The 25,581-nt window shown below is 42.5% G+C and overlaps 1 protein-coding gene across 4 annotated transcripts in view; it reads left to right on the forward strand.

The window, feature by feature from the left end:
- ylpm1 (YLP motif containing 1) overlaps positions 1-25,581 on the forward strand; it is a 141,716-nt gene that overhangs the window by 48,227 nt on the left and 67,908 nt on the right. For 3 of the 4 annotated variants that reach the window (XM_043697112.1, XM_043697113.1, XM_043697115.1), the window contains 5 exons: positions 2,789-2,974; positions 9,078-9,985; positions 11,347-16,149; positions 22,907-23,021; positions 23,695-23,920. In XM_043697112.1, the coding sequence (XP_043553047.1) occupies positions 2,789-2,974; positions 9,078-9,985; positions 11,347-16,149; positions 22,907-23,021; positions 23,695-23,920 (6,238 nt within the window). The remainder of the gene's footprint in view (positions 1-2,788; positions 2,975-9,077; positions 9,986-11,346; positions 16,150-22,906; positions 23,022-23,694; positions 23,921-25,581) is intronic. The other variant, XM_043697114.1, reaches the window with a different exon arrangement.

Below are 25,581 nucleotides of genomic sequence, written 5' to 3' on the forward strand. Positions count from 1 at the left end.
CACTGCCTGCCATTCTGAAATGGAGCCGTTTATCACTACTCTTTGTTTCCTGTCAGCCAACCAACTTTCAATTCAAGTTAGTACTTTGCCCCCAATACCATGCGCCCTAATTTTACTCACTAACCTCCTGTGTGGGACTTTATCAAAAGCTTTCTGAAAGTCCAGGTACACTACATCTACTGGATCTCCCTCGTCCATCTTCAGAGTTACATCCTCAAAACATTCCAGAAGATTAGTCAAGCATGATTTTCCCTTCATAAATCCATGCTGACTCTGACCTATCCTGTTAGTACTATCCAGATGTGTCATAATTTCATCCTTTTATAATAGACTCCAGCATCTTTCCCAACACTGAGGTCAGACTAACTAGTCTATAACTTCCTGCTTTCTCTCTCCCACCCTTCTATAAAAAGTGGTATAACATTAGCCACCCTCCAATCCGCAGGAACTGATCCCGAATCTATCAAAGTCTGGAAAATAGTCACCAACGCATCCACGATTTCTCGAGCCACCTCCTTCAGTGCCCTGGGATTTAGACCATCAGGCCCCGGGGACTTATCAACCTTCAGACCTAACAGTCTCTCCAACACCAATTCCTGGCAAATATAAATTCGCTTAAGTTCACGTCCTTCAGCCACTGTTACCTCAGGGAGATTGCTTGTGTCTTCCCCAGTGAACACAGATCTGAAGTACCAATTCAATTCTTCTGCCATTTCTTTGTTCCCCGTAATCCCCTGTTTCTGTCTTCAAGGGCCCAATTTTAGTCTTAACCATTTTTTTGCCTTGCACATACTTAAAAAAGCTTTTACTATCCTCCTTTATATTTTTGGCCAGTTTACCTTCGTACCTCATTTTTTCTCTGCGTATTTCCTTCTTAGTAATCCTCTGTTGTTCTTTAAAAGCTTTCCAGTCCTCCATTTTCCCCCTTTTCTTTGCTATGTTATACTTTTTCTCTTTTAACTTTATATGTTTCTTAACTTCCCTCGTCAGCCACGGCATCTCATGCCTCCTCCTAGGATCTTTCTTCCTTTTTGGAATGAACAGATCCTGCATCATACACAGAAATATCTGCCGTTGTTCCTCCACTGTCATCCCTGCTAAGGTATTGCACCATTGAACTTTGGATGTTTTCTCTTCAAGGACAATCTAGTTAACTATTTAAAGATTTGGTGCCATTCATTTAAAACAAAGATGAGGTGAAATTTAGAGAGATTAAGTGGAATTCTAAATCTTTTGAACTTTCTCTCTGAAAATGTGGAAGCATGGTTTTGTAATATTTTTTATGGCAGAACTGGTTGTACTCTTGATAAGAAAGAGGGTGAAACATTATTGGGGTGGATAGTAATGTGGATTTGAATCTCAAAGTCTACTTCTGTTCCCTGTTTGTACAAGGACGTGCAGATGTATAGTAGCACTAGCTTTTGCACAAATACTGTCTAAGGTGTTCTGACTTGGAATTGTATTGTCAGCCATCGTTGTTCTTGTGTCAAACCTATATTTCATAGCTGCAACACTTCAAAGTAACAGGGTTTTAGCAATACACGATCCTATATTTCAACTTAATCATGGCTGTTAGTTAGACACCATAACCAGATACCTTACGGTCACTGACCCCAAGATTATATTTTATTATTTAGAAGCTCATTTGGCTTATTTTAGTTCATCCGTTCAAAAACATTGTAAATTCTTACTACCCTCCCTTCTCATCCCAAACCCACACCACTTTCGTATGTAATGGATTCTTGAAGTCCAGATTTTCAACTCGGCTCTATCTGGGGGCTCATCCATTTGTTGATTGTTGTTTGTGCACAGAAAAAATCAAGACAGGATTCTGAATTTGAACTTTACTGGCATGAACTCATGTTCCCAGTTTTAACTTTTTCATACTGTTAGCTTCCACACATTATCAACTTTAATTGTTGAAGTGCCAAAGAAGTTTCTCCAGTCCAATAGAACCTTAATTTTAACACTGAATTATCTAACAAAGGTGTTTGGATACAAATGGAGATGTGAGTGCAAGATTTTACTTTCCTTTTCATTTCCCAAGTTTCCTGAAACCAGTTATGTTGCCACCTTAGATCCTCTGCTTCCTCAATAACCGAGATTAAACCTGTAAATCTCCTAGTCTAAGTTTGCCTCTTTATACGCTATGTATGCACAGTTATCATGACTGCATATTTGTTTTTTCCATAATTGGGAACAGCTTTAAATATCAATATTCACGTTTGCTAAAAGTTTGCTAAAGAGTAAAGAGAGTGGATTTTTGCAGATCTGTTCGAATGGAGAGATATTCAAAATTTTGTCTAAAGTTTTAAAAATTATTTTCTATTCACTAATACTATTTCGTATCAAAGAGATACAAAGATCTACTAAAGATTCTGAAGTTTTATGGAGGAAATAGGAGTTTAACAAATCTGTCTGCTTCCCAAAGATATTTCAACTAAGTTTCATCCAAAGATTTTTTGGTTAAATTGATAAGCTTTAAATGTTTTTAAAGGGATAGTATTTGCATCTCACTGGCGCTCCATTTCTGCAGTGCAGTGATAGCATGTGAGTTTTCACATTAATGTATTAAAAAAAAATTACAGGTAACTAGTTATTTGTATCAGATACAGTTTGGGAAGCATTGACATCTTCCTTAATTTTAGTTTTTCAATAGAATTGCATACATTCCATGTCAATAAAGTTATAAGCGCATGGCTGTGATTCAAGAATTTGTAGTTATGTTTAAATGTACCTTGCAAAACACTGACTTTATTATCCTTTCATATTTTGGATGCTCTTTTAGCCTACTATCCAACCTCCAGAGAATCCAGAGGAAGCAGAAAGATTGAAAATGTTGCAGGCAGCTGCAGCTCAATGGCAGCAACAGCGCATAGAATATCAGCAGCAGAACATGATGCAACAACATAATCAACTACAGCAACTCCTGCAACAGTACCAACAGTTGATGCAGCAAATACAGCACATACAGGCTAGTGCCATCAAGTTACATGTTTGTGTTATATACTTTTGCATGGAAATGCCAAGAGGTTTGTTTTTTAAACCTCTACTGTTTAAGCATTCATAACAATATTTCGGCCATACAATATAATAAAAGAAATAGAATGCCTATAGTGCAGAAAGATGCAATTCAGCTCATCAAGTCTGCACTGACCCCCCACCCAGACTCACCCTATCCCCATAACCTGACATTTACCACAGCTCATCACCTAGCCCGCACATCCCTGGACACGATGGGACAATTTAGCAAGGCCATTCCACCTAACCTGCACATCTTTGGACTATGGGAAGAAACCAGATTACCCAACGTGCAAACTCCACACAGAGAGCTACGCAAGGCTGGAATTGAACCCAGGTTTCTGGTGCTGTGATGTTTTGATTCTGAGAATATAGAAATATTAGTTGTTCCTGAAGTATCACTCCCAAAACTATGCACAATACTTTGTGCCCTTATAAATGAAGTTTAGAATAACGTATGCCTTTTTAACAACTGTCTATCTGTCCCTGGTACAGGTAGTGTCTCTTTCCAACACCTAAGTCTCTCTCCTCCTATGTGTCCTTTAGAATAGTACCCTTCAGTTTATAATGTCTGTCTGTGCTTTTTATACCAAAGTGTATCACCTTCCAATTATTAGCATTGAAGTTTGATCTGTTTTCAATCAGCTGTTCCACCAATGCATTATATCCTTTTGAAATTCTACACTGTCATCCCCACAATGAACAGTTCTTCCACATTTTGCAAACTTTTAAATTACATGCTGCACACCAAGTTCTAGATCGCACATTTATCAGTAAAGGTCCCCATATCGACTCCTGGGGAGTGCCACTACAGAACTTCTCCCAGCTCAAAAACAAGACATCAGTTTTTTTTTATTTCAGTCCAGTTGGCCTAGCCTTATTTTTGCCCTGTTGAACACCACTCTCCATCAGTTGATTAGTCATATTCTGGAATGACCCACCCTCCTTCAAAGACCAAATCTAGCAGTGCCACTATTGTTGTTGGGCTGGACATATATTACTGTTGGAATTTCTCCTGAACACAATCTAGGAAAGCTTGCCTTTTGCCGCCCTTTACACTACCCAGTGATATCGAAGTAATTAAAGAATTCTATTGCACATCTCTGTATTTTCCTAGGAGATTTGTTTCTCCAAATCCTTCCCACTAGTTGATGGTCTCTAGATTACACTGAATAATATAATTGCACCTTTGTTTCTTTAAGTTTATTCAAATCGGTTCTTGAACCCCCTAAAACATTGTTTCTGTCCAGTACTGCAGTGCAGTCCTTAACCAAAAACACCACTCCACCTCCTCCTATTCCTTTCTTATTTTTTCAGAACAACATGTAACCATGAATATTTTACACCCAGATTTGCCATGCCGTATGCCAGGTCTCAGAGAGATTTTGGAAGTGGCCACTCCCACAGTTCTGGATTGTACAGACAGAGGGAGATTGTAAGACATTCAGCACCAAGGAAGTAGTGCAGGAGCTTCTGAGAGCACCATGTGCTTGAATGAGTATCCTGTTTTTCATACTCATGCAGGAAATGGTTTTTGTGGGAAGTACACCCAAGTCAAGTGATCCGTGATGCCATAAGTGGCTCAGCTGTATGATGAGTACAAGGAACGTCTGCAAATAATGTTGCTAGGGAAGATTCAGTAGCTGGGAAACCTAAAGGCATTCCAGGTCTCGTAGATTTATTTCCAGGATGATACATTTTCTTCTTGCTGCCTCAGTCAAGAATGTCACTCAAGGAGTTGACAGTACCCTGAGATGGGGAGGTGAATAGCTGTAAGCCATGATCTACATCATTATTTTTGAGAAAGGTATAAAGAAAGATGCAGTCATATAGGCTCTTAGTTGACTGATTGGAATTTTTTCCATATTTAACTTTAAAGTGTGACCTCAATGGTGGTAATCTGAAGATTCCACTTGGTACCAGTTGACATATGATGTGGATTAGGGGCAGTGGAACAGAAGGGAAAGCATTAAATTGCTGGGCATTGTGACCAGTTGCGATGGAATCTGTAAATATTCATTGTACTCCGCTTGGATAGAGGATTGGGTGATTGGCAGCAGGCAGAGAATAGGGATAAAGGGGCCTTTTTGTTCAGGATGGCAGTCTGTGACGAGTGCAGTTGCACAGAGGTCAGTGTTGACACCACAGATATTCAAGCTGTACATTAATGATCTGCATAAAGGAATTGAGGGCATCCTTACTAAGTTTGCAGATGGCAAAGAGGTAGACAGCGGGACAGGTAGTGTTGAGGAGGAGGGGAGGCTGCAGAATGACTCAGACTGGCTAGGAGAGTGAGCAAAGAAATGGCAAATGGAATGCGCTCTGGAAAAGTGTGTGGTTATGCACATTGTTAGGAAGAATAGAGTTAAACGGCACGGAAAGAGACCCTTGGTTCAACTCTACATGCCGACCAAGTTTTCCAAACTAAATTATCCCATTTGCCTGCACTTTGCCTATATTCTTCTAAACCTTTCTTATTCATGTCCAAATGTCTCTTAAATGTTGTAACAAAATCTATCACTTAGTCTGATGGTTCATTCCACGTATGAACCATCATCAGTGTGAAAAAGTAGCCCTGCAGCTCCCTTTTTAAATGTTTCTCCTCTCATCTTAAAATTAAGCCTTCTAGTTTTGAATTCCCAAACCCTAGAGAAAAGACATTTGCTATTCACCTTATCTATGTCCCTCATGATGCTAAAAACCTCTGTCAGGTCACCCCTCAATGTCCTACACTCCAGTGAAAAAATCTTATCTAGACTCTCCATATAACGTAAACCCTCCAGCTCCAGTAGCATCCTTGTAAATCTTTTCTGCATCTCTCCAATTGAATTTTCCTTCGCATAGCAACCAAAACTGTATACAGTACTTCAAAAGTGGCCTCACAAGTATCATGTACAAACGCAACATCATGTACTAACTGTTAAACTCAATGTTCTGAGCAATGAAGGCAAATGTTCCAAATGCCTCCTTTATCACTGTGTCTGCTCGTGACACAACTTTCAATGAACAATGTACCTGAACCGCTAGGTCTCTCTTCTGCAACACTCCCCAGTGCCCGATCATATTCTGTGCAGGTCCTGTTCTTGTTTGTCTTACCAAAATGCAACACCTTGCATTTATCTAAATTAAACTCCATCTGCCACTCCTTGAGACATTGGCTCTATTGGTCAAAATCTCTGTAATCAGATATACTGTATATTCCTCACTGTCTACTGTACCACCAATTTTGGTGTCATCCGCAAATTTACTAAACATGCTTCCTGTACTCTCATCCAAATTAGTCATGTAAATGACAAACAACAGTGGAGCCAGCACCCTTCCTTGCGGAACACTGCTGGTCACAGGCCTCCAGTCTGAAAAATAATGCTCCACCACCACCAACAACTGTCTCCCATCTGCAAGCCAATTTTGTATCCAGTTGGCAAGCTCTCTCTAAATCCCATGTAATCAAACTTTACTAATCAGTCTACTATGTCTTATTAAAGTAATTCCCTCTCTAATGGCACTGTGGGTCAACACACAGCAGGTGGACTGGAGCAGTTCAAGAAGCAGCTCACTACCATCTTCTCAAGGTCAACTAGGGATAGGCAATAAATGCTGGCCAGCCAACAGTGCCCACATCCCAAATGAATAAATTTAAAAATAAAAGGTCCATGTAGACAATGTCTACCACTCTGCCCTTATCAATTTTCTTGGTCAGATCCTCAATAAAAGTCAATCAAGTTGGTGAGACACGATCTCCCATGCACAAAGCCATGCTAACTATCCCTAATCAGTCTTTGTCTCTCCAAATGCATGTAAATTCTGTCTCTCAGAATCCCATCCAACTTAGTCACCACTGATGTCAGACTCACTGGTGTACAGTTCTTAGACTTTGTTTGCAACCTTTCTTAAATAAAGGCACAACTTTAGCCTCTAGTCTGCTGTCACCTCACCCATAGCTATAAATGGTACAAATATCTCTGATTGAGGCCTTGCAATTTTTTCCCAGCTTCCCACAATGTCCTAGCATACACTAGATCAGGTCCTGGAGATTTATCTGCCTTTATCCTTTTTAAGACCTCCAACACTAACTCATTTGTTATGCAGACTGTTTTGAAGACATCAGTATTTATTTCTCTCAGTACTTTTTCCACAGTAAGTACTGAAGCAAAACATTTGTTCAGTATGTCTCCTATCTCTTGTGGTTCCAAACATAGATGACCTCTTTGAGCTTTCAGGTGCCCATTCTCTCCCCACTTGCTCTTTTTCCCTTGCTCTATTTGTAAAATCTCTTCAGATTATCTTTTACCATATCTGCCAAAGCAATCTCATATCCCCTTTCTTGCCCTCCTGATTTCCCTCTTAAGAATGACCCTATTGCCTGTATACTCTACAAGAGATTTAGTTGATCCCTGTTGTCTGTACCTGATGTGCTTTTCCAGTGCCACACTTTTTGACTCTGCTCTCCAGCATCTGCAGTCCTCACTTTCTCCACTTGCCATAGCCTCAATATGTCTATTCATCCATTGTTCCCTACTCCTACCAGTTTTATCCTTCACTCTAACAGGAACATGCTCCCTCTGAACTCCTGTTATCTCACTTTTGAAAGTCTCCCACTTGCCAGTTGTCCCTTACCTGCAAACAGTCTATCCCTATTGGCCTTACCCCAATTTAGAATTTTAATTTTTATACAAGGCTTCCATAATTATTTTGAAACTAATAGAATTATGATTACTGGTCCCAAAGTGCTCCCCAACTAATACTTCAGTCACTTGCCCTATATTACCACACTCTTGACTCTTATTTCCCAAGAAATGATCAAGTTTTGCTCCTTCTGTAATAGATATATCTGTATATTGGTAAAAAGATTTTCTTGAACGCATTTAACAAATTTCTCCCCATTTGAGCCTTTAATACTATGGCAGCCCCACTTTGTTTTTGAAAAGTTAAAATCTCCTGCTATTACAACCATGTTAATATTACACATATCTAAGATCTTGTTACGTATTTGCTGCTCAGTTTCCTGCTGACTTTGGGGGGGTTCCTATAGTACAATCCCATTAAAGTAATCATCCCCTTCTTATTTTTTAAGTTCCACCCATATTACTTCACTGGACAGTCCCCCAAGAATATTCTTTCTCAGTGCAGCAGTATGCTTTCTCTAATCAAAAGCACCACTCTCCCTTCTCTCTTGCCTCCCTTTCTATTGTATAATATCTAAACCCCAGATTATTGAGCTGCCAGTCCTGACCCTCGCTAGGCCATGTTCCACTAATAGGTACAATATCCCGGTCCCATGTTCCCATACTTGTCCTGAGTTTATCTGCTTTACCTGTCAGGCCATTTGCAATAAAATAAATGTAGTTTAATTTTTCAGTTACTTCATTCTCTTACATGCTATTGCTTGCCTTGCGTGATTAACTTTCTGTCTTTAACTTCCGAACCATCCTTAGCTTTCTCTCCATTCTCACCTCTGCTTAGGAACCCCCATCCTAACTCCATATTTGTTTTAGGGCTCCCGAGTAAAACTAGTAAATCTCCCTGTCAGGACTTTAGTAGCATAGACAATTTCTAAATGCAAAAAAGCTTCAGAAATCTGAGGCACATAGGGACTTGGGATTCTAGTTCAGGTTCAGTTGGAAAATGCAATATTAGTATTCATTCCAAGAGGCTCAAAAGATCGAGATGTACTGCTGAGGCTCTGGTCAGGCTCTATTTGGAGTATTGTGAGCATTTTTGGGTCCATTGTCCAGCAGGGCAGATGTGTCAGCAAGTTGCTGAAAAGTGCAGAAATATTAAGAGTTTTCAACATAAAGGTGTACAGAAAATATTTGTTTTCTATAATATTCTGATGAGTTTCAGGGAAATTCAGATTTGCTGATATATTGGTCAGTAAAGTTGTCTCACGGGTGATCAGTATTCGGTTTCCAGACTAATCTTCACATATGTTTTTAAATTGGGGGGAGGGGGGAGCTAGTTTTTGAATTAATTAGAAATGAAGAAACTTTATAGGCTGTTTATGAAATACTAAATATGAAGTTGGGACTAAATGTAATGGGTTTCTTTTTCTTCAGTCACTGCCTCTGGAGATGCAGATGAGGCACTTAGAAATGCAGCAGCAACAGTTTATTCCTCTGTATCAAGAATGGCAGCGACAGTTCCAGATCTGGAAGGCACAGCTCCAAGCATATCCGAATAAAGATCAGCTCCAACAGTATGAAACTCAGTGGAACCAGTGGCAAGAGCAAATGATATCAACAAATCATCATTTCCAGGAAAGAATGGATGCTCTCAGAAATGTTCAACAGCAGTACATGAACAGTCAATCCCAGAGTTATTTGGGAAATACATCAAGCAGTCTGATGTCTCAGGCTGCACCAATGCCACCCATGGGATTGCCTCCGACACCACCAATTGCTGGTTCTTCTGTAGTTTCAACACAAGGAACAGCAACCTCACCAGCAGACCCAGCTTCTTCAGAACCAGAAAGCTCACCTGTTTCCAGGGCACTTCCGGTGGTGTCTCAGGCCCCACCATCATTATCTCAAACTCCTTTGCCAGTGACTCAGGCACCTCCACCAATGACAATGGTACCCCCACCAATAACTGTGCCACCTCCACCATTGACTATGCCACCTCCGCTTATGAATATACCTCCTCCACCAATAAATCTGGCCCCTCCGCCGGTCTCTCTGGCCCCTCCGCCGGTCTCTCTGGCCCCTCCGCCGGTCTCTCTGGCCCCTCCACTGGTGACTCAGGCCCCACTGCCAGTTTCCCAAGGTCTGCCATCAGCATATCAGGCTGCTACCCCAGTTTCTCAGAACGCTACAGCTATCACAGAACAGAAGAGACCTTTAATTCCTGCACCACATGCTGAAGTAAAAGCATCATCTTCAAGTTCAAATATTCATAATAGTCGATTTGCGACATCTGGGATTAAGTCATCTGAGCTATTGCAAACTGGAGACCACAGGATGTCAAGGTAATTATAAGTCCATACAAATGTCTGTACAAACTAAGAGTCTTTATTCAATCAGGTGTAGTGCTTATGTTTGGCTTTGTCCAGTTCCTAGATTGACACAGTTACAAGCTAATAAATCAATTTTCCTCTACTCTTAATGCTTGGTTTTGTTTCTGCTGATGAAATCAGTGACCTACTGAAGGTGTATGCCAGTTGTGATCTGTACATTGCTGCAGTTCATTGGATTTAAGAGCTGTGAATGTGTATTAAGTTTCCACTGTAATTAACTTTGTGACCTTTGCTGTGGGTCAGAATGAAAACCAGGTCTATCCTTAATTATTGTGACTAAATGCATCTTTCATTATTCTCTGTTTTTCATGTTAGAGTTGAGTTCTGGACAAATGTCTACCTTGAGACCTTAAAGTGGCAAGTGTAGCTTTTTGAGGGACAGATAACTAACCAACATTGAATATAACCTAGTTTTTATTATATTTGCAAATGAATTGTCAATATGACCATTAAATTATAAAATTCTGGTTTTAATTCCTTTATTAAATCTTGTTTGCGTTTATGAAAAGCAGGTTCTTTTGGTTCAGTAAATTTATTTTGGGGAGATTATTTTGGAGATGTTGCCTTATATTTTACAATTTGTAATAGGGAGGGCCAAAAACATCAATGTCCTCCTTTAAAAAGAAAATGTTTAGAATGGTGCATACTAAAGCTGTAGCCTGTGTTTCAAGCAGTGCAGTAAAGATTTTTATACTAAATATATTCCAGTGAATCAAAATAAGCTATTTATTAATGAATCAGCTGAAAAATGAACTGAAAAATAACTTTTAAACTAACTGTCTAGCATGCTGTGAAGTATCAAAATTAAATGATAGATGAGCTAGGATTAGTTAAATACTGTGTGTGACTTGTGAGCAGAATTTGATGTATTTTTTCCCACAAAAAGCAAAATAGACATTGACATAGACATAGAATCCCTACAGTGTGGAAGCAGGCCCTTCAGCCCAAGTCCACAACAACCTTCCAAAGAGTAACCAACCAGAGCCATTCCCCTACTATCCCATGTTTAACCCTGACTAATGCACCTAATCTGCACATCCCTGAACACACTGAGCAATTTAGCAAGGCCAATTCATCTAGCCTGCATGTATTTGGATTGGATGGTGGGAGGAAATCCACAGGGAGAATGTACAAACTCCACATAGTCGCCCGAGGCAGGAATCGAACCTGGGTCCCTGGCACTGTGAGGCAGCAGTGCTAGCCACTGAGCCACTGTGCTGCCCAGACTTCATTGGTATTTGCCAGGAAATTGTTAAAAACAAACATGAGTTTAAATCATTTGTTAAAGTATTTTATATTTGGAACCCCTCCAGGTTCGATGGACCACATGGCAGAGGAATGCAAAAATTTGAAGGACCAGGAGCAAAGGGAAGTTTTCATTCACGTTTTGATTTAAGGTGCTCTCGATTTCAAGGCCACCAATTTGAAGTATCCCAGACAAGATTCGAAGGACAGGCTTCAGGCCAGCATGTTGAGGGTGAGACTGCAAACCAGCACACTGAGAATAAGCCTGCAGTTCCAGTTGTTGAGAGTGAACTTGTAAGTCAGTTTGTCAAGGATTCAGCTATGGGTCAGCAAGTTGATGATGAAGTCCCGAGTCACCACCATGAAGCTGAGGCTTTGAGTCTGGTTCCCAGTCTTGAAAAGCAGCCTCCTGGTAATCGTTTTGAAAAGCAGCCTCCAGGCAATCGTTTTGAAAAGCAGCCTCCTGGCAGTTGCATTGAGAAACAGAGTTCTGGTACTCCCATTGAAAATAAGGCTCCCAATAATCGATTTGAGAAACTCGATCCTGGTGATCTTACTGAGAAAGAGGGTCAAGAGAAGGAGGGCCTGAGCAGTCGCATTGAGAAGCAGTGCCCTGGTACTGGCCCTGAGAAGGAGGGTCCCGGCAATCGCCCTGAGAAGGAGGGTCCCAGCAGCCATCTTGAGAAGGGGAATCCCAGCAGCCACCTTGAGAAGGGGGTGGACAGTCAAGTTGAGAAGGAAGGCCTGGGTCCAGGTGGTCATGTCAAAACGCAGGACCTGGCAACTTGTGTTGAGAAACAAGATAGTCGCTTTGAGGAGCAGATGCCTGGTATTCGCCTAGATGAACAGGGTTCAGATAATTCCCTTACGAAGCAGAGTCCCAGTAATTGCTGTGAGGTGCAGAGCCATAGCAACAGTAATCACACTGAAAACCAGGATGCAGATAGCTGCTTCGAGAAGCAGGTTACTGGTATTGGTGTTGAGCCACAAGGATCAGTTAATCGTTTTGATAAACCGAGTCCAAGTAATCGCATTGAGGCCCAGGATGGTCTCATTGACTCGCAAGACCTCAGCAATCGTTTTGTGAGCCAGGGACGAGCAAATCAAAATGAAGATCAGATTCTTGAAGGCCTGGACAGCAATCGCACTGATGGCCCAGGGAGCAATCGTTCTGATGGCCCGGGCAGCAATCGCTGTGATGGCCCTGGGAGCAATCGCTTTGACGGCCGGGGGAGCAATCGCTTTGACGGCCCGGGGAGTAAGCGCTTTGACGGCCCAGGCAGCAATCGCTTTGACGGCCCGGGGAGTAAGCGCTTTGACGGCCCGGGGAGCAATCGCTTTGACGGCCCGGGGAGCAATCGCTTTGCCGGCCCGGGGAACAATCGCTTTGACGGCCCGGGGAGCAATCGCTTTGACGGCCCGGGGAGCAATCGCTTTGACGGCCCGGGGAGCAATCGCTTTGACGGCCCGGGGAGCAATCGCTTTGACGACCCGGGGAACAATCGCTTTGACGGCCCGGGGAACAATCGCTTTGACGGCCCGGGGAACAATCGCTTTGACGACCCGGGGAACAGTCGCTTTGACGGCCCGGGGAGCAATCGTTTTGACGGCCCGGGGAGCAATCGCTTTGACGGCCCGGGGAGCAATCGCTTTGACGGCCCGGGGAGCAATCGCTTTGCCGGCCCGGGGAACAATCGCTTTGACGGCCCGGGGAGCAATCGCTTTGACGGCCCGGGGAGCAATCGCTTTGACGGCCCGGGGAGCAATCGCTTTGACGGCCCGGGGAGCAATCGCTTTGACGGCCCGGGGAGCAATCGCTTTGACGGCCCGGGGAGCAATCGCTTTGACGGCCCGGGGAGCAACCGCTTTGACGGCCAGGGGAGCAACCGCTTTGACGGCCAGGGGAGCAACCGCTTTGACGGCCAGGGGAGCAATCGCTTTGACGGCCCGGGGAGCAAACGCTTTGATGGCCAAGGGAGCAGTCGCTTTGATAGTGCAGGGCACAGGGGTCACTTTGAGGGCCCAGGCCCAGGAGGTTGTTTTGACGGTCCAGGCCCCGAGGGTCACTTTGAGGGGCCTAGACCTGGGGTGCCCTTTGATGGTCCAGGATCCAGGGGCCGCTTTGAGGGGCCTGGGCTGGGGAATCGCTTTGAGAGCCAGGGATCCAGGAATCACTTTGAGGGTCAGGGTCCCGAGAGATACTTTGAGGGCCAGGGACCTGGGAATCGCTTTGGGGGCCAGGGTCCCAGGGATCGGTTTGGGGGGCAGGGACCGGGAGGCTGCTTTGAAGGCCAGGGCCCTGGGGGTCGCTTTGGGAGCCAGGGTCCCGGAGATCACTTTGGGGGCCAGGGTCCCGGAGATCGCTTTGGGGGCCAGGGACCCGGAGATCGCTTTGGGGGCCAGGGACCAGGAGGCTGCTTTGAGGGTCAGGACCCTGGGGGTCACTTTGAGGGCCATGGTCCTGGAGGCCAGTTTGAGGGCCCAGGCCGTGGGGGTCGTTTTGAGGGCCCAGGCCGCGGGGGTCGTTTTGAGGGCCCAGGTCGCGGGGGCCGCTTTGACAGCCCTGGCCGCGGGGGTCGCTTTGAGGGCCAGGGAGCATTCAAGGGTCGCTTTGATGGCCAGGGGGCCTCTGGGGGTCGCTTTGACAGTCATGGGGGCCCTGGAGATCATTTTGAGGGTCAGGGACCTGGAGGCAATTTTGAGGGTCAGGGCCCAGTTGATGCTTTTGAAGGCCAGGGACCTGGGGGTCGTTTTGAGGGCCAGAGCCGGGGAGGTCGCTTTGATGGCCAGGGCCGGGGAGGTCGCTTTGATGGCCAGGGCCGAGGGGGTCATATTGAGGGCCGGGGCCGCGGGGGTCGCTTTGAGGGCCAGGGCCGAGGGGGTCGTTATGAAGGCCCTGGCCGGGGAGGTCGCTTTGATGGCCAGGGCCGGGGGGGTCGCTTTGATGGCCAAGGCCGGGGAGGTCGCTTTGAGGGTCAGGGCCGGGGAGGTCATTTTGAGGGCAGGGGTTCAAGTGTTCATTTTGAAGGCCAAGGTCCTGGAGGGCATTTTGAGGGGCCAAGTCAGGGAAGACACTTTGAAGAACAGGGTCAAATGACCCGTTTTGAAGGCCAGGAACGTGGCGGTCGCTTTGATAACCTGCATCCAACGGCTCATTTTGAAGAGCACTCAGCTAGTCATGGGCAACATGTTGATGGTTATAAAACAACATCGCATTTTGACAGCCAGGGACAGTCTTTTGAAGGTCCTGGTGCTTCTGAGTGGTTTGAGCATTCAGGTCAAGGGCAGCACATTGAAAGCCAGGGACAAGGGCAACGTCTTGAAGCCTCTGGTGCAAAGTTTCATAGTTCACGGTTTGACAGCCCAAAGGGACCAAGATTAACTGGGCCCCGTGGGCATTTCCCCACTGGACCATGTGTATCTGGTTCAAGACCCAAAGGCCTTCAAGTCAGAACTGAACAAATGGGACAAAGTTTAAAAGGGCCCCAGTCTTCTCATCCATCATTAGAACAAGGTGAGGATCAAACAAAACGAGCTGGAGTCCAGGAGCAAGAGACAGTAGCTGTATGCAAAGATGTAAAACAAAATGCTGATAAAGTATCACCAGCTTCAGTGGAACATAAAGATGAAAAAAATCTTTCCCATACACCATTGGCTGCTACAAGTCATAAAAATTCAGATTCATCTGGAACTAAAGATTTGACACAAAGTGTTGATTCATCTAAATCACATGAAATTCAGAAGAAAGCAGACAATTCTGAGTTAGCAACTTCTTCAGTTATTGTCACTCAGGACCAAAAAGATCCAGTTGTGCAAAATGTACCTAAAACACTGCCTTCCAATTCATCAGCTGCCGCAAAGGCTGTATCTGAGAAATCAGAGCCCAAAAATGTAGATACCAACAAAAGGTTTGAATCTGTACCATTGCATCCAAATAATGATCGAGCAAAAGGCCTAGAGCATCGGCAACACATTGGCAAAGATTATTCCTCTATCCGTAAAAATGATGTTGACAGTAATAAAGATGTTCCAGAAATAAGACCATTGCTACATCACAGGATAGACATTCAGGGACATTGGCATCAGGAGGAAGGTAGATCTTTGGATGATCATTTCTCTGGACCAAGGGGAGGTCCAGCTTTTGAAAGAGAGAGAACTCTATCTTGGGAAAGGGGAAATTGGACTGACACTGGCTCAGATTTTTGGGATGAAAGAGATCCATTTAGAAGAGAGGAGTGCTCACTTCTTCGGCGACCACCTCTGCCTCATGAAATTTTAGACAGAAGGGAAATTCGAGCTCCACATCAAATTGAAGGGTTTGACAGAGGCTTTGACAGAGAATTTGACAGGAGTGGAAGGTCACGTGAACATGGTTTTAACAGAGACAATGAACATGATAGAGAATACTTCCACAGACGAGAAGAATGGGACCTTCGTGGTTCTGGAAGGGACTTTTCTCCTTTACACCCACGGCCAGATAGATGGAGAGAGGAGCAGTGGAGGGATGAAAAGGAACGGAGCTACCATCATGACCAAGAACGGGAAATGTGGGGTCAGGACTATGCAGAGAGGCCAGACTGGAGAAGGGATGAACGTGATTTTCCTCCAGAAAGGCTTGGATGGCAGAGAGAACAGATGGATGAAAGAAGATATCCAGACACAGACAACAGGCGGTTACCTTTTGACAGTTTGCGTGAGATGCCATCACAGACTGGTCCTGTTCGTGCACCTGTTCTACCTGAACAGCCACCAGTGCCTTTCTCTGAAAAACCTATGGTAGACCAAACACCCGGCGGACAAAATATTGTTGCATTGTCAGAAAGAGAACATGAAATCATCTTAAAAGCAGCGCAAGAATTAAAATTATTACGGTAAGTGACTTATTTTTGTATCGCCAATAGATTTCTCGAGAATATTGTTATATAATGTCGTCAGGTAATAGAAACCTTTGAGAAAAGGTCATGCTCTTAGCCCGTTCCCCATCACAACTGAGACAATGTAGTTCCGAGCCACTATGGTTTTAATCCATTTTAATACTCCTGAGTGAATGAGTGAGGGAAGAAGAAAGCTCTTGTTAGTAAATGTGCAGATGTGAAGATCTATTAATATACTCCATGTTTGCTGTTATTGTAATTAATTAGCCTCGTGATGTTTACTGTACTTCCTATGCTTACACATTGAGAGAATACTTGATAACTAATTTGGTAACCACATTCCAGCAAAAATAGCATCTTGAGAAGACAGAAAATCTTGGGTGGGGAACATACATTGGTTAAGAGAATTACTTAACAAACAAGTAATCAAGTTCTCATCTTGTCTTCTACCAAATCAATTTTTGAGCTGTTTTCTGTAATTTCATAAATTCACCTAAAGTCATAGAGGTATACAGATTGCAAACGCACCCTTCAGTCCAACTCGTCCATGCCAACCAGATATCCAAAATTAATCTAGTCCCATTTGCCATTACTTGGCCCATATCCCTCTTAATCCTTCCTATTCATATACCAATTCAGGTGCCTTTTATGTGTTGTCATTGTACCAGCCTCCACCAATTCCTCTGGCAGCTCTTTCCATAAGCATACCACCCTCTGCATGAAAAAGTTGCCCCTTAGGTCTCTTTTATATCTTTCCCCTCTCACCTTAAACCTCTGCCCCCTAGTTCTGGACTCACGCACCCCAGCGAAAATACTTTGTCTATTTACTCTATCCATGCCCCTCATGATTTTATAAACTCTATAAGGTCACCCTTCAGCCTAGGATGCTCCAGGAAAAACAGCCCCAGTCTATCTAGTCTCTCCCTATAGGTGAAATCCTCCAACCCTGGCAAAATCCTTGTAAATCGATTCAAGTTTCACAACATTCGTCCGATAGGAAGGAGACCAGAATTGCACACAGTATTTTAAAATTGGCCAAATCAATGTCCTGTACAGCCTCGACATGACCTCCCAACTGGTATACTCAATGCACTGACCAATAATGGAAAGCATACCACATGCCACCTTCACTATCCTATCTACCTGCAACTCCACTTACGAGGAACTCTGAACTTGCACTCCAAGGTCTCTTTGTTCAGCAATACTCCCTAGGACCTTACCATTAAGTGTATAAGTCCTGCTCTGACTTGTCTTTCCAAAATGCAGCACCTCACATTTATCTAAATTAAACTCCGTCTGCCATTCCTCGGCTCATTGGCCCATTGAATCAAGATCCCATTGTACTCTGAGGTTACCTCCTTCGCTGTCCACTCATCTGCAAACTTACGAACTATACCGCCTATGTTCACATCCAAATAATTTATAAATGACAATGAATCCAGCACTAATCCTTGTGGCACACCACTGGTAATAGACCTCCAGTCTGAAAAGCAACCCTCCACCACCATCTTTTGTCTTCTACCTTCGAGCCAGTTCTGTATCCAAATGGATAGTTCTCCCTGTATTCCGTGAGATCGAACCTTGCTAGCCAGTCTCCCATGGTGAACCTCGTGGAACGCCTTACGTCTTCAAGATCACACACCACTCTGCCCTGATCAATCATCTTCATTACACCTTCAAAAAACTCAATCATGATCAAACCATCTTCAAAAAACTCAGTTAGTGAGACATGATTTCCGCCCCACAAAGCCTTGTTGACTATCCCTAAACAGTCCTTGCCTTTCCAAATACATGTAAATCCTGTCCCTCAGGATTCCTTCCAACAGTTTGCCATCACCAATAATATGCTCACTGGTCTATAGTTTCTTGGCTTTTCCTTACTACCTTTCTTAAATAGTGGCACCACGTTAGCCAACGTCCAGTTTTCGGGCACCTCACCTGTGGCTATCGATGGTACACAAAACTCAGCAAAGGGCCCAGCAATCATTTCCCTAGTTTCCCATACATTTCTGGGGAACACCTGATGTGTCCTGTGGATGTATCCATCTTTGTGTTTTAAGGCATCCAGCCCCACCACCTCTGTAATTTTTCAAGATGTGGAGCAATATCAAATATTGTTTTCAAGTTGAAGTTAATTATTTAAATTGTTTATTTTGTTCATTATTTTAGTCGTTCCCCCAAATAATTTCCCTTTGTAGTTTAGGGTTTGTTTCAACACAAACTAGTACAAGGAAAATCTGATACTTTGAGTAATCAAAATAAATTTTTAAAAGATGTTTTATGATGCAAGACACTAAACTTTATTTACTTAGAGCTTTTTATCAAGTGCAACATTAGCATTGTTCTTTTGTTACTGGAGTAGAAGCCTGTACTGATGATCTGGGGATATTTGAATGGCTCCAGTGGTTGGAAAATTTTAACTGAATGAATTAAATAATGTACATAAAGCTAGTATCAGCAATATGACCACACAATTACCTGATGAATATAAAATGTGACTGATTCATGAATGTCTTTTCGAAAAAGAAATCTGTTGTTAGGCATGGCTCATATGTGACTCCAGCTCCATATCAATTTTGTTGACTCTAAACTGTCTTTGAAAATGGTCCAACAAGCCACGAAGTTATATCAGGAGAATCGACGTTTCGGGCATAAGCCCTTCTTCAGGAAGAAGGGCTTATGAAGGGCTTCTGAAGAAGGGCTTATGCCCGAAACGTCGATTTTCCTGTTCCCTGGATGCTTCCTGACCTGCTGCGCTGTTCCAGCAACACATTTTCAGCTCTGATCTCCAGCATCTGCAGACCTCACTTTCTCCATTAAGTTATATCAAGCTACTTTGAAAAGTTATTTAAGATGATAAAACTGGACAGGTCACCTAACATTATCCTAAGTGTCAGACAAACAGCACCCATCTTCAGTTAATCCTACAAAGCTCCCCTCATAACATGTTGGAATTTGTGCCAACATTGGCAGATGAGTCCAGCAGCAACCTGATGAAGATTCTAAGAGTTTGACTTTCAGCTATCTTTTAGACCCTAACATTATCATTTCCTGGAATGTGCTATCCCAATGTTAGGTGAATTGGCCATGTTAAATTGCCCGTAGTGTTAGGTGGATTAGTCAGGGGTAAATGTAGGGGAGTGGGTCGGGGTGGGTTACTCTTCGGAGGGTCAGTGTGGACTTGTTGGGCCGAAGGGCCTGGTTCCACACTGTAGGGAATCTAATCTAATCTAATGGCAGGTGGCTGCTGAGGATTATGCTCTTGAGAGGGAGTGACCCTGGGAGTCCTCAACATAGACGTCATGCAGTACAGAGTCAATGGCAGCAGTCCAACTTTGAGAAAGGAAATGTCTTATTCGTTATCACCAACTGCACTCCCCATTAAGTGCAGAGTCAGTATAGTCCTCTACTCCAAATCATTTAGTAGAACCACTGAAGGTGGCAAGAGCACTGAATATGCTCTAAGTGTAGGCGTCAATGCCCAACCCCAAGAATAAGCTCTTTAGCTTTACTACTGGCCAAGATGGCCTAATCATGAAAGGTATAGTTGCCAGACTTACCCTGCGGCAATGGCTTATAGAATAAATAATTACAAGGGGAAAGGTTTACTTGACCCCAGTCTTGCTGATCTGTCACAGATATTATTATTTCAATGCTAGTAGAAGTGACCACTTCAAGTTTCTTGTGATATGTAATATCTCACCGTTTTAGTCTAAAACTACCACTACACAACATGAAGTACGTTCAGAATAGGCCTAGCAGTTCGATGCGGTGCTATGAGGTCATGAGAATTGTGCACCTCCAGAATCTAACCTCATTCCCAGGCAAGACCGTCATTCTGCCATTACCATGGCTCCCAAAGATGGTCCCTAGTTATTCAGATATGTTAGCATACCAGCAACAATACAATACTTACGAAAAGATGAGGTGTCATCCTGGTGGAACTGACAACATACGACCATGTGTAAACAAGTAATGAATGCTAAGCAAGCCCATTATCAGATTGAAGATCTCCATTCATGTTGCATCCAGTTATGACTGGTGATGGTGGACAATTAAATAACTGACAGGAGGAAAAGGCTCTATAAATGCTCACATCTCAATAATGGCAGAGTCTAGTCCATAACTCAGAAATGCTGAGTAGATGATCCAGTTCTGCCTGCTCCAAAGGTAATCAGGATCACTCATGCCCACCTTCAGCTGATTCACTTCACTTGTGATAGTGAGAAATGATTGAATACATTAAGCACAGGAAAGCCATTTGATCCTAACAGCATCCTGCCACAATATTCCAATGCCTACCCATGGTTCTTTACCCTAATTAAACTGTACATTATGGGTACAACATTGGCATCTCTCTGACAAAGTGAAAAATATTGGTTTAGGCCTTGCCAACAAAAAGCAGAACATATTCATTCTGGTTGATTACCACCACACCGATCAGTAGTCCATCTCAAAGTGAGCAACATGATGGCTGTTGTCATCAAAAGTATTTTAAATGACAATTATTCACCAGCAATTTATGTACTGCTACTCAGTTTACCTTCTGACTGGACCACTTAGCTCCAATCCACAGGTGTAAACATGAACAAAATCACTAAATTCTAGAGGTAGCATCAAGATTGCATATGACTAAATGTGGCAAATTTGAAGTCAGTGGCAATTGGAGGGATGGCTATCTAGCACATAGGAAAATGTAGTTATTTGAGGCCAATCATCTCAGTTACAGGGTGCTTTTCCAGATAGTCTCTGAGTAGTATCACAGGCCCAGTCACCTTCAACTGCTTCATAAATGTTCATCCTTCCATCATACGGTTAGATGTTGAGATTGTTTAACACAGTTCAGTTGAATTCCCAGCGCCTCAGATATTGGAGCAGGCATGCATAAGTACAGCAACATCCAGTTTTGGGCTAATGAATGGCAAATCAAATTGAATTGAATTAGTATTATTGTCACAGGTACTAAAATGTGTACAGTGAAAAGTTTATAAGTTGCCACTCACAATGTCATCTTAGGTACAAAGGTACTGAGGTGCAATCCTTAATTACAGAACAAAAAAATGAAAACAAAAGTTACATTACAGCTATGCACACAAATAACTAAAGGCCAGAAAAATAAGAAGCAAAGTTAAAAAGACAAATATCACTGTCTCTCTCCAAAGGCTGTCCGCAGCAGATTAACTTGGGGGCCACCACGACCGTACTAGGCCACTGGCCATTGGTCACTGGTGTCCCCATTTCGGGTTTCTGCTGCCATGCTCCATTGCCGCTGCTCCTGCATCAGGCCACTGATGCCACCCTCTGCACTAGGCTGCTGATCATTTGTGACCCCACTTCGGGTTGCTGTTGTCCCTTCTTGGAGTCCTGGTTGCTTCAGATGCTGGGGTCTTCACCAACCCTGTTTCAGAGGCCAAGGCTGGGTATCTGAAGCCAAGAGAAGGGAGGAAAGTACTCTGCTACCACCTTACCTGAAGTTCAATAAATCAATCAATCACTAACTCCAGCTGAAGAGAGTCTAACTACATCCCCTTGACATTTAACATCATTGCAGTTATTGAGTTAAAGGGGAAATTCCTTGGTATCCACTGTTGTACAAAAAGTTACCTAGAGCAGGCACACACCAACGACGTAATGGATTGCACCATATTGAATTGACAGATTCAGACAGATTTAAAAGATCTTGGTCAACAAGGTAGATTTTGAGGAATGCTTTCAGGAAAGGCAGAGTAATTTAGCATGTTAATTCTAAACACTCACACGCAGGTAGCTGAAAGTGTAGCTACCAGTAATGGAGCTATAGAAATAAGGATAAGCAGAGGATAGCATTATAGGAACACAGAGGCCTGAGCTTGAGACTGCACACTCACTCTCAGTATCAACAAGGCTCATCAGGAGTCTGACACAGTGTTCCGCACTTTGCTGGATAAGTGCAGGTTCAATAACATTTCCAAAACGTGACATCATTCAGGAGAGAACAGCTTGATTCATATCTCACCTATTGTCATAAATGCTCACTACCCTCAGCCCTGCCAATAGTGTATTGAATACCATTTAGGAAATGCAGTGTAACAATTCACTGAGGCTTCTGATGACATCTTCTGAATCCAAATCTTCTGCCTAAAACGGCAGCATTCCCACAGGGACACCATGAACATGGATTTTACCCTGAATTTGCTACTTTTAAAAATCAGGTTTCTAGCAGCTTGACAAAGAAGTTATATAAACAGAATGCTTAGAAACTAGGAAGACTGAGGTTTATTTGAATAGGTGGATAGAGAGAGTTTTGAAGGGAAGAGAAAGATATGAGTTGAAAGACAGGAAAAGAGCAGTGCCTAAGCTACTAAAGACTGAAAACTAACAAGTATTTACCCTCTTTTGTATTCCACTTTATTTGTCTTTGATTTTTTCAAACAATTGATTGGATATTTGAACTTCCCTTAAACAGTAACATGACTTGTATCATGAACATTGAAAGTAAGATAATCTCAGACCAGATGCATCTAAGAGAAAAATTGTGAGGAAATGTATTCAGCAATCAAAAGATATGTTTATCTGCTGTTCTTAGTGTACCTGAAACTGTGTAGGTGTTTTCATACAATCATGTTGCATGGACATTCTCGTATTCAAGGATCAAGCATTGAGTTAGTCATACTGGATTATGATCATCTATTTTTGCAGATTCTGTCAGTAATATCATTGCTTCCTTCACCAGATTTATGCATTGTTTTAACTTTAGTTGCTTGTGACATTTCAGTGAGCTACAGGAGATTGAGCGAGTACCTCTTCTACCTAGCAAAACAGATTCAGCAGGAATTACTCCTGTAATTCAAGATTATCAGAATAGTAAAACTGGTCAAGACTTCTATAAGGTAAGAAACTAGAACTAGATAGCACCATATTGAATTGACTAAACAAATAAGTTTTTCTGCACCATATTGGGAAATTGAGTTGTGTTAATTTTGTCATCTTCAGTAACCACGCAGATACTGTTCATAGACAGCTACACAAGTCTATCTTTGAAGTGCAGATTATATTCTATATATTGTGACGCATTCTATGTTCTCTTTATACCTTGGTGATCTCTTTTCATGACTATGAAAGACTTGATGATCTCTTAGCATGCTGTTCTATATTCATTTATCCAATGAAAAATGAAGGGTCAATCATTTTGAATTCATCAGCCTTGGTAACAATGGTGGGTTCCTAGACCTGAAGGATGTTAATAAACTAACTGAACTTCCACAATTATCTGATAGCTTTTGTGTCAACATTTTTTTGGTGCCATGCTATAAACAACCAAAATCAACAGCAAATTTAGCAGTAGAATTTGATCAAATAATTTGGTAGCTGCCAATTCAGTAACAGTCTTGAACGATAACCTCTCCACTGTTTTCCTACTTTGTATCATAGCAAGACAGTTTATATGATCTACCTTGGTCAAGGGTCTGTAAGCAATGTATTCTATTATGTGATTCTGATATTAGAAATGATGAGCGATTGTCCTCTGTCCGCCTTGTCACCTTCTGCTTATTGCTGTTGTAGGATATGTCAAGTAATGAAAGTTCTTTACTTGGCCCTGTGCCACCTGAAAATCCCATCCAGTCCGAACGTTGGGACACAGATACATTCCATGGTTTGTGGGACTCAGGAACTGAACCCAAAAATCCTGACTCCAATTATGCTTACAGTGAAGCTTCATCAGTCTCTACCACTCCACTGAACAAACAACCACCTATTCAGAAAACTGTTGATTATGGACATGGGCGTGGTAAGTGTAAAATCAACATCAGCATTTACTACGGGTCTAAAATATTGTTAAAAGTCAGAACATGCTTCACAGGAGTGAATTTGAGATTAAGTTTGTCACGAAGCTTGCTTGTGTTATTCAGACAGGTTTAAAGATCTTGGTCAACAAAGTAGATTTTGAGAAATGTTTTCAGAAAAGGCAGAGAGATTTAGCATGGGAATTCTAAAGACTCTCACTCGGGCAGCTGAAAGTGTGGCTACGAGTAGTGGAGCTATAAAAATAAGGATAAGCAGAGGATAACATTGAAGGAGCATAGAGGCCTGAGGTTCTAAGATTAAAACAGGTTATAGAGATTGAGAGGACTAATGCCGTGGAGAGATTGGAAATTGAGGCTAAAAAGTTTCAAGTTCAGCTGCTGCAAGACTGGGTGCCAGTGCAGAATCAGTAAATACAAGCACAATCAAAACGCAGATATAGGTTTGAATGAGGATACCAGCAGTAGAGTTTTTAATGAGGTTACATTGGGTGTATTATGAGAGGCCAGCTAGGAGAGCATTGGAATTGTTGAGCCAAGAAATAACAAATGCTTCCAGATCAAAGCTTGGATGCACGAGGAGGAGATTATCTGCCTGTTACCTGATATCTTCACACGAGATTTGCTCAGGGAAGTGAGGGATGTTTTTTCTTCCCTTTTCAAAAGTTTATGTCACACTCCATTCATGAGTGAAATAATAGATGGGTGCTGATTTAGTAGTTGCTTGAAGTGGTTTGATTGAGTTTATGCTTGTTGTACCTTCTGGTTTCTGTTTGATAGCAATTACTACAGAACAACCTTGGTTTTCTGAACGTTAATTATTCAACTTTTGGATTATCCGAATAGGATCTTAAGGTCCTGTAAAAACGTTATCCAAACAATCAGTTATCCAAATACTCCCCATCCATCTCGTTTGGATAATCTAGGTTGTCCTGTATTTTTATTGAATATGTTAGATTGGAAGCTGGCACATTGCAATTACTCAAGTTAGTTGGTAACTACCACTTTAGAAATGCTACATTGGAGCTGTCCATGTCATCTTTTGCTTGCAACTTCAATATAGTTTATGTTAGATTTGGGTAATTTGTAAAATAAGCAAAGCAGTTCCAGCACTTTTCTGGTTTTCATAATGGTGCTTTTACCTCAGGTGTATTCTGTGGAATGTTATAAATCTGACCTGATTATTCAGTTAATGTTTTGAGTTCGATGTGATTACTGAAGGGGATTGCAAAATGGTGTTTTTTAATATTTTTTGCACAAACAGGGCTGCCCTGGCAGACCAAGCATTTCAACCTGTTCCTGACCTCAAACTTTTTTTCCTATCTTCATTCTGCTTTTCCACCCACCTTATTTAGTCTCTTTTCACTTGGATTTGTTATTCTTCTGATGCTTTGTTGATTCCACAATAAGTTTTCTGGCCCTAGCTATCGCCTTTTCACTATAGATGTGCACATCCTCTATACCTCGAGCTCCATCAAGATGGTCTTAAGGCTCTCCATTCACTACTTCCTTGAAAAGGAAGCCTTGAACAATCTCCCATCAACCACCAACGTCACTCGCCTGACTGAGCTCATTGTCACTTTGAACAGTCTTGTTAATTCTTCAAATGATTAATGAAGTTAGGAAGATATGGCCTTCCTTAAACAAA

Source organism: Chiloscyllium plagiosum, chromosome 10 (genome assembly GCF_004010195.1).
Source record: "Chiloscyllium plagiosum isolate BGI_BamShark_2017 chromosome 10, ASM401019v2, whole genome shotgun sequence".
Lineage (NCBI taxonomy): Eukaryota > Metazoa > Chordata > Chondrichthyes > Orectolobiformes > Hemiscylliidae > Chiloscyllium > Chiloscyllium plagiosum.